This window comes from Salmo salar, chromosome ssa15, assembly GCF_905237065.1.
Source record: "Salmo salar chromosome ssa15, Ssal_v3.1, whole genome shotgun sequence".
Lineage (NCBI taxonomy): Eukaryota > Metazoa > Chordata > Actinopteri > Salmoniformes > Salmonidae > Salmo > Salmo salar.
This window is the reverse complement of record NC_059456.1, coordinates 83,885,909-83,894,005: the sequence shown is the minus strand read 5'-3', so window position 1 is coordinate 83,894,005 and position 8,097 is coordinate 83,885,909. Positions and strand designations below refer to the sequence as shown.

At 42.0% G+C, this 8,097-nt stretch overlaps 1 protein-coding gene across 4 annotated transcripts in view; it reads right to left on the bottom strand.

The window, feature by feature from the left end:
* Positions 1 to 383: 383 nt before the first annotated feature.
* LOC106572352 (signal peptide, CUB and EGF-like domain-containing protein 3) overlaps positions 384 to 8,097 on the bottom strand; it is a 106,935-nt gene continuing 99,221 nt past the window's right edge. For 2 of the 4 annotated variants that reach the window (XM_014146408.2, XM_014146410.2), the window contains 13 exons: positions 7,589 to 7,711; positions 7,343 to 7,456; positions 7,121 to 7,216; positions 6,695 to 6,847; positions 6,241 to 6,402; positions 5,885 to 6,088; positions 5,406 to 5,567; positions 5,084 to 5,251; positions 4,819 to 4,980; positions 4,163 to 4,360; positions 3,646 to 3,798; positions 3,462 to 3,541; positions 384 to 3,315 (listed from right to left, as the gene is read on the bottom strand). In XM_014146408.2, coding sequence (XP_014001883.1) covers positions 3,163 to 3,315; positions 3,462 to 3,541; positions 3,646 to 3,798; positions 4,163 to 4,360; positions 4,819 to 4,980; positions 5,084 to 5,251; positions 5,406 to 5,567; positions 5,885 to 6,088; positions 6,241 to 6,402; positions 6,695 to 6,847; positions 7,121 to 7,216; positions 7,343 to 7,456; positions 7,589 to 7,711 — 1,928 coding nt within the window. In that variant the 3' untranslated portion in view covers positions 384 to 3,162. The remainder of the gene's footprint in view (positions 3,316 to 3,461; positions 3,542 to 3,645; positions 3,799 to 4,162; positions 4,361 to 4,818; positions 4,981 to 5,083; positions 5,252 to 5,405; positions 5,568 to 5,884; positions 6,089 to 6,240; positions 6,403 to 6,694; positions 6,848 to 7,120; positions 7,217 to 7,342; positions 7,457 to 7,588; positions 7,712 to 8,097) is intronic. The other 2 variants (XM_014146409.2, XM_014146411.2) reach the window with 1 other exon arrangement.

The following is an 8,097-nucleotide window of genomic DNA, read 5'->3' as shown; positions in this document are numbered from 1 at the left end:
CTTTTCTTTCAAAATAAGATATGTTATTTTTTTGTAAGACACATATTGATGTAATCAGTCAATGCAGCAACCTGTCAATGATTTTAGAGGGTGGAATAATTCTGATTTAAATGGTTTCTCTGTCCAGAGATGTCTATACAATGCATGTTCGACTACCTCCGGAGGCGGGCAGCAGGATCTCATCACAATCAGATCACAATGTGTCTTTTGATTGTCTACGCCTGTCAAAAAATGTGGGCACATTCAGAATGTGGACAAGATCAGGACAAAGGATGCAAGTTAGAACCAGGTATAAACAGGGATTCTGAGATGTCCTCCTTAGTCTCATGAACATATTTAAAGAAAAGGGCTACTTTGACATCAAATAATATTAGAAATTAAACTCAATTACAGTATGTTTATTTTGATAAGTGTTTTTGACAGAAACAAGCTCATAATCTTGTTTCATTTCATCTCTGTACATACTTTTTTTTAATTTTTTTTTACAGTTGATAAAGTTACATGCATGTGGGCATCTTCATCTTCATGGGTTGAACACAGTAGGCGAGCATTTAGAGAACAAACGAGAGCTACAAGAAATGTAAGAACAGCAATTCCATTCATTTAAAAAGACAATACAAAATCCAGACATTTTTACATGAGCAATAACAATTTTCAAGTGCAAATACCATTATCAAGTCTATGATACATCATAGCAAACTCATGTAAAAAAACAAACCAAAAAAACTCAACCATCTGGTGTGTTCAGGCTGCAGGGACAGAGGGATGAAGAGAGGGAAAGGGTGAGTTGGGACAGGTGGTAACAGTGAGTGCTATGGACTGTTGCTATTGACATCGAAATGTTGGGATTTAAAAAAAAACAGGGTGGTATAAATACTAATGGCAACTTTAAAACAAACATTGAAAAGAATACAGATATAGCAGATATTCTGTGATGTGTATTAAACAGTTCCTTCTGACTATGAGGTCTGCATGGCTAGGCCACGCTTGTCTTACAATTTAGCAATGTGGTGAAAATCCTTTTCTCTTATCCAGAAGCACCTGTGCTTACAACTATCTAAAGGTATTGTACAATAGCTTTTACCATTTACACTGTTCATTTTCTCTTTTATTTACAAAAAAAAATATCTAAAATCAAATAAAAACAGGGAAATCCTTTATATTTAAGAGCAGTAGCTAACATGTTGATTCTTCTTCAACAAAGGTTTGAGTGTATTAGGATTACTTGTTATCATTGTCATTTGTTTTTACATTGCAATAATTCCATTGTAATAGTATTGCATTGATCAACTATATTTGTTTTTCAACATTATTGTAGTGTGATGCTGAATATAAAGTAACTTCATTCAAAACCCTAACGCCAGTCACATTTGTTTTTTAAATTAGTCCAAGAAAAGACAATCCTTTGTTATGTTTTGACAAATATTAACATTGTTTTTTAGTATTTCTTTAGACACAAAGAGAGGAGTAGCACAATGGAGACTTCATTCATTGCACTTACACAACAAAGGTAGGATGACAGGCTCTAGATCTAGTGCACAAGATAATAACTAGGCTTTTGCTGTGCGGACAGTCTTTGGAAGAGCTGGTCTTATTGGGACAGAATCTGCTCAAGTGTATTTAGATTAAAAAGGATTCAAACCGTGTCAATTTTTGAAAGAAAGAAAAACATTACAATCAGTTGGTAATCCATGGATGGAGATGCAAATGTGATATGACATTCAACTTGGATGAGGACAGGTGTAGGACTGTATTTATACTTATGATGCATCTCTCTGAACAGAACATTCTTTTATATTAATTCAATGGACTATTAGTGTGATGCGAGCACAGAAAGAGGACTTGAAATTGAAGAATTAAAGTGACCTTTTTTAAAAGAAGCAGCAAACGTATGTCCCTCATAGACATTTCTCTATCTCTCTCTCACAGAGTTGTGTCCAATAAAGACATTTTCTGTATCACAGAGCCTTGTCCTTTAATTAAGATGTATCTCTGTTTCACTCACCAGTCATGGACCATAGAGACATTTCTCTGTATCTCTCCTCACCAGTCATGGACCATAGAGACATTTATCTGTCTCTATCCTCACCAGTCATGGACCATAGAGACATTTATCTGTCTCTATCCTCACCAGTCATGGACCATAGAGACATTATTTTGTCTCTCTCCTGTGATTCTCACAAATCTAGTTTTCTATTTATTTTCCAAAATGTCCATCACCGTCTCAATTTTTTAAAATAAACTACAATTTATACACTTTGTTAAGTTAACTTGGATATAGACTAACAGAAAATATCTGTAGGTAGGTAACAGACAGTTATACAATCTGGACAGAAGAAAAAAACGGAATAACTGTTTTAACAGTAATACCTTAACAAGAAGTTGCTCTAAGAGCTCAGATATAGTAAGGCTTTGAATGTTATGGAATGTAACAATGACATGAAACTGACAGGTCCTTCTCCTTGAGGATTGCTTATGGAGGATATAGATATACAAAAGGATACTCATTTATCAAAACAGACTCATCCTGGCATGGTAAGAGTTAAAGCTGGAATTTAAGTGAAAGACTATTTATTAAAGCACGTTTACGATAATCCTGTTCCAGCTCAAAACAAATGTGACAAACATATTGCCCTTGTAATATCCTTCTTCCTGTTTGACATAAATGCCTCTACCGTTGTCCATTTTGTCAACAAACAGACAACATGCGTCATCTGAAATGCACACATATCCTTCTAATTATGGATTGCTGTGAAAATGACAGACAAGGCCATCTATGCTATATGATAATAGAAACAAGAATGACAACAGCAACAAACAAAAAAATAGAACGACACAAGCATATTGGAGTCGTGATAAATATTCAGAAAGAAGAGATGGGCAAGAAAGCCTGTACTGTACTTTGACTCAAGTTGGTTGGCTTCAGATACTGCATGGTTTTGGAGAAATTAAAAGGGCATACAACTAAATACTGCAAAACAGATTGAGTTCAACATATGAGGCTGCATAGTGAAGTGTGTCGTCAAAGCCTACAGTATGAAAAAATAGAAGAAAAAAATAGTTATTTCTGTCAACTTGTTAGAAGTCCTGTGAGAGTTTGTTGTTTGGCCTGTTAGAGGGGGGCGGGATCTGGTCCTTCTGGGGCGGGGTTTGATGTGGAGACTACTTATATGGTCGCAAGAAGGCGGAGACTTTGCTGCTTATGAGGCGCAAGAAGGAGCGCGGCAGCATCTCGCTGAACTCCCGAGGGGTGTACTTGAAGTAGTTGTTTGGGTGGGCCAGCACGTCGAAGAGAGTTTTAATCAGCTTTTTATCCTGATAGGAAGAAGAGAACAACACAGCACACTTTACTGACAAGTATTCAAGAATACAAAAGTGTTTACTCAGACAATACCTGACTTTAACATGAACATGACCCACTGAGGGATGCAGTAGTATGTATCTTAGCAGCAGGCACTAACCTTTAGGATTTCTTGATGGTTTTCAGAGGCATAGAGTCTTCCATCTCTGACAATGTCCTCTACAAGCTGTTCATAATCCTCTGTGAATCCACAAAAACACATGATACAGTAAACACCTCAGAATCTGAAGACTTGCCCCCTCTGTTTCCTCAGTGGGTGTCTGTGTGGTTGGGTGAGAGTTTACCGTCATAGGTGACATAGGGGATCTGGAAGCCTCGGGCACTGTTAGCCTCGTTGGACTTGAAGTTAATCCAGAGTCTGCGGGAGCGAGCGGTGAAGGCTATAGGTCGCTCGTACGTCTGACACGTCTCATAGGTGGTGATGGATGTGGCCGACCCTGGAAGAACAGACGAGATACACAGAAGATTGACAAAATACTTTGCACATTGGGTATGCAGGCACTCAATCTCAATCTGCTCTTAAGATCATTTCCTCAACTTGAAAGCTTCTCAAGTTGACGCATTAAAAACTAAAACCTTAAAATGGAACTATGTATAGTACAGTATTTGTTGTTTGAGAATTTTCAGTGTTTATTGAAACCTAGATCCGATCTCTATAGAGTGGATGGGTATTGTGGTTGTGGAACACCACACTGGGTTGAGAGGAGGCTGGTGATGGGAGGACGGCTCATAATAATGGCTGGAATGTAGTGAATGGAATGGTATTAAACACATGCGCTGGGTTATATGAGAGGTGCTTACAGTTCTTCCTCATAACCAGTACGTCTCCACACTCGTCCTCTGAGGGCAGGAAGATCTCAGGCACCACCATGAGGATCTTGCGCTTGTTGGGTGGGTTGATGATCCAGATACATTCTACATTAGCTGGGTAGTTTCCGGGGTAGTTGGGCGACTCAATGTAACCTGTGAACTCGCCCATCTCTCCTCCGCATTCTCGGTCTAATGTACACACACACACACACACACACACACACACACACACACACACACACACACACACACACACACACACACACACACACACACACACACACACACACACACACACACACACACACACACACACACACACACACACACACACACACACACACACACACACACACACACACACACACACAAAATAATACAAGTTATTAGTGAGTCCATCTGGAGTTTTGGGAAGAGAGCCAATATTTCAAAATAAAATACATATTTCTATTTGGCTAGATAGATACAATAAAAAAAAATATTTGTTACGTGTGGATTTGCAACCTGGATGTTTAATGTAATATTCATAGAAAAGGTATGCAAATGAAGGCTCAAGGCAAAATTTTTGAAAGTCCAAAATAAAAAGTGATTCTGTCAGAAAATGCATTCTGTATGCAAATAGCAGGTTTATACAATCAGGAACGTACTCTTGCACTGAGAGACACTGGTGGCCCCATCAAAGTCTGTAGTGGTGTTACCAGGACAGGTGATGCAGTAGTTCTGTCTGAACTCTGTCTGGTAGCTGCCCAAAGGGCAGCGAATACAGCGGTGAACCGTAGTGTTGTAGTAGTGGCCAGGGGAGCACTGAACTGCAGAGAGGAGAGGGACACACACATATGCACACTTACAAACCAAATCTGAGGTGAAATAATATTGATGGCACAGATGTGAGGATAATATGATGTAACTGACCTTTGACCTCACAGTCATGGAAGGAGCTGGACCCCTCCCGTTTGGTGCTCAGCCCCCCTCCGCAGGGGAAGCATAGGGTCCGTCCCAGGTCAGGCTGGTAGGAGCCAAACGGGCATGGCTGGCATGGCTGAAACCCATCACTGGAGAAGTAGCCAGTAGGGCACTGACCTTGATGAAGACAACAGTAACAAGACACTTTCAGTCAGATAGAGATGTACAGTACCCTGTGCTGCACTTCACTATAGGTTACTGTACAATGTTGGCACATGCAGACATATGAATGGATAATTAGTGCAGTCTGCCATCAGGGGTGTGTATGTACCTGCACAGGAGGAGATGTTGCGTGCTCCGGCAGGTCCATGCCCATCACTGCCAGGGCACAGGTCACAGGCCAGCTGCCCCTCCCTCTCCTGAAAGGTGCCAGGTGGGCACTGGATGCAGCGCTCCTGTTCCCCGTGGTAGTACGATCCTGGCAAACATCTGACTGAGAGAATAGCCAGGAGGGGTCTGGTGAGAGAGCTATACAGTACACACACTGACACCAAAAACTCCTGGCTCCAAACTAACTAGCACACCACAGCTCTGGAGATGTTTTTGTATTCAGTACATGAGACTATATGAATACATAAGTACACACGAGTCATAAATAGTCATGAGAACCTATGTCAGTTTATGGTTTGTGTCACGACAGTGTCTTGACTGTTTATGCCATCTGTGATATAATAACATTTTCGTACAGAGTCATGGTCTGCATGGTAACCGGTGACAGAGAAAGATGGCTGCCAAACTGGTCTTTCTTACCACAGCGTCCACTGTCCTTCTCCCGTCCTGGACCACAGTTCTCGTGGCCTGAAGCGACCTGGGGCAGCTTCTGGGCCACCTCGTACTCCAGCCCAGCCACGCGGATCAGGAAACGCTCCTGGTTGATCGACTTCTTCAGGGCCTTGATGTATGTCTTTACCTGCTTCTCCATGCGCTGGCGCAGGCAACTCAGGTTACAGCTCCCTATGGGGGAGAAGGGACAGTCCATATTACCAGATCAATCAATCAATTCATCAATGAATGAATTAAGCAATCAAAAATGAATCAATCAGTCAATCACAGTGTCAGGGAGATATATCAAAGCAGACATCTTGTAAATCTCAGTACTGATTGACCTGTAGTGTCTCCTGGCTTGACCTCCGCCTCGAGCTCCAGGGTGATGCGTGTCACTTCTTTGTTGGTGGGATTACGGACACGACGCCCTTTGGCCTTCTTGGAGGAGTCACATTTGAGGTTGACAAACGTAACCAGGCAGTTATTGCAGGGCTGTCCACTTCCTAGAGACACATTATTGTAAAACAACATTGTAAGTTACTGGGAGTCAACATCAATGCTGGGTCTTTCATGGGTTAGGGGTGGGGTGGTAGCGTTGGTCTGTTAGCAGCATATGTTAGACAGATTTCTGCCTTCATTGCACATAATCACAGTGAGGGTTACTATGTAGCAAATACACAGAGACCCACTTACCTACAAATTTGCTGTTGAATATGCACACACTGAATATGAGACATACAGAAAAAAGAATGCACTGTAGTTGAATTGTCAGTTTTTTTGTAAGGCCATCATTACCAAGGTCTGGAATGTAGGCCAGATGTGGCCCCTCACCTGGCCCCAGCGCTCGGCCCCTGTCCTCAGCCCGGCCTGTCAGCTTGGGGTGCAGGTGGCACTTGGCATCTTTGATCTTGAAAGAGGCGGTCTGCTTCACTGGAGGGGCCCCTGTTTCTACAGGCAAACAGAGCATTGCAGGTGGATGGGTGTAGAGGAGGACCACACTACAATAGGACCATTCCGTCCACAACAGATGCATATATGCAGTGGCACAGATAGGAACAATATACAAACCCATTGATACTGACCACAACCCCTAACCCTAACCCTAGATCCAGCTGCAACCCTAACCTTAACCCTAGATCCAGCTGCAACCCTAACCCTAACCCTAGCTACATCTGCAACCTTCTACCTAAGTCCTAAGAATGCCTCTGTAGGACGCTGTACCTATGCAGCTCGGACTGCTGCTTGTGTTCAGTCTGGCTGGGGATTTGCCTCGTAGGATGGGGATGCCACAGCTCACTGTATAGCTGCTGTCAGATTCTGTAAATGATCCAACATATCGTTACAGCTTCAGTCAGAAGTCATTTAAATCAATAGCACACAATGTTTGAGATAGAAACTGTAACAACGTGTATTAACGCTGATATTGTATATGGATGCCTCTACCTGCCAGATAGTGAGCCTTGGAGGTGCAGGTGAGGGAGCAGCTCTCCTTCTTGCCCGTTTTACTGCAGGTCAGAGTGGTCTTGGGAGCTAGGCCAGGCAGACATTTCACCAGCTCTGGATGAACATAAAAACAACATCACAATCATACACTACTCATCAATTACAACATCCTTTCCATGACTTTGGAACAGAGCCATAATGTGTGTTTCTATGTCCCGACCACCGGGTGGTGGTGTTGTTACATACCAATGCAGTCCTTCCTGTTCCAGTGCAGCTTGTATCCAGTTGGACAAGTACACTCATAGCTGCCCTGAGTGTTGACACAGCCATATTTACAGCTACCGCGGTTTATACTGCACTCATCAATATCTGCAGAGGAAAATGGACAGTTATGACCATGTACAGGTAAACTTTTGTAAATACTTAAGATAAAAACTTGAGATACAAAATATTTTGAAATCCAGTGCTGAGTTAATTAAGCAATTAAAACATCCCATAATGCTTAGGGTTATGTATAAAAATGCCCAGTTGCTCATTATTTTGGCTACCATGGCAAGAAGAAATACATATCTCAAAATGGGTCTCAAATGAGCATGGGGGTATAAAGGCTGTGTGTCTCAGTCACCAGATCTCAACCCAATTGTAACACCAATGAGAGATTCTGGAGCGGTGGCTGAGACAGCTTTTTCCACCACCATCAACAAAATGGAATTTCTCATGGAAGATGGTGTCACATCCCTCCAATAGAGTTCCAG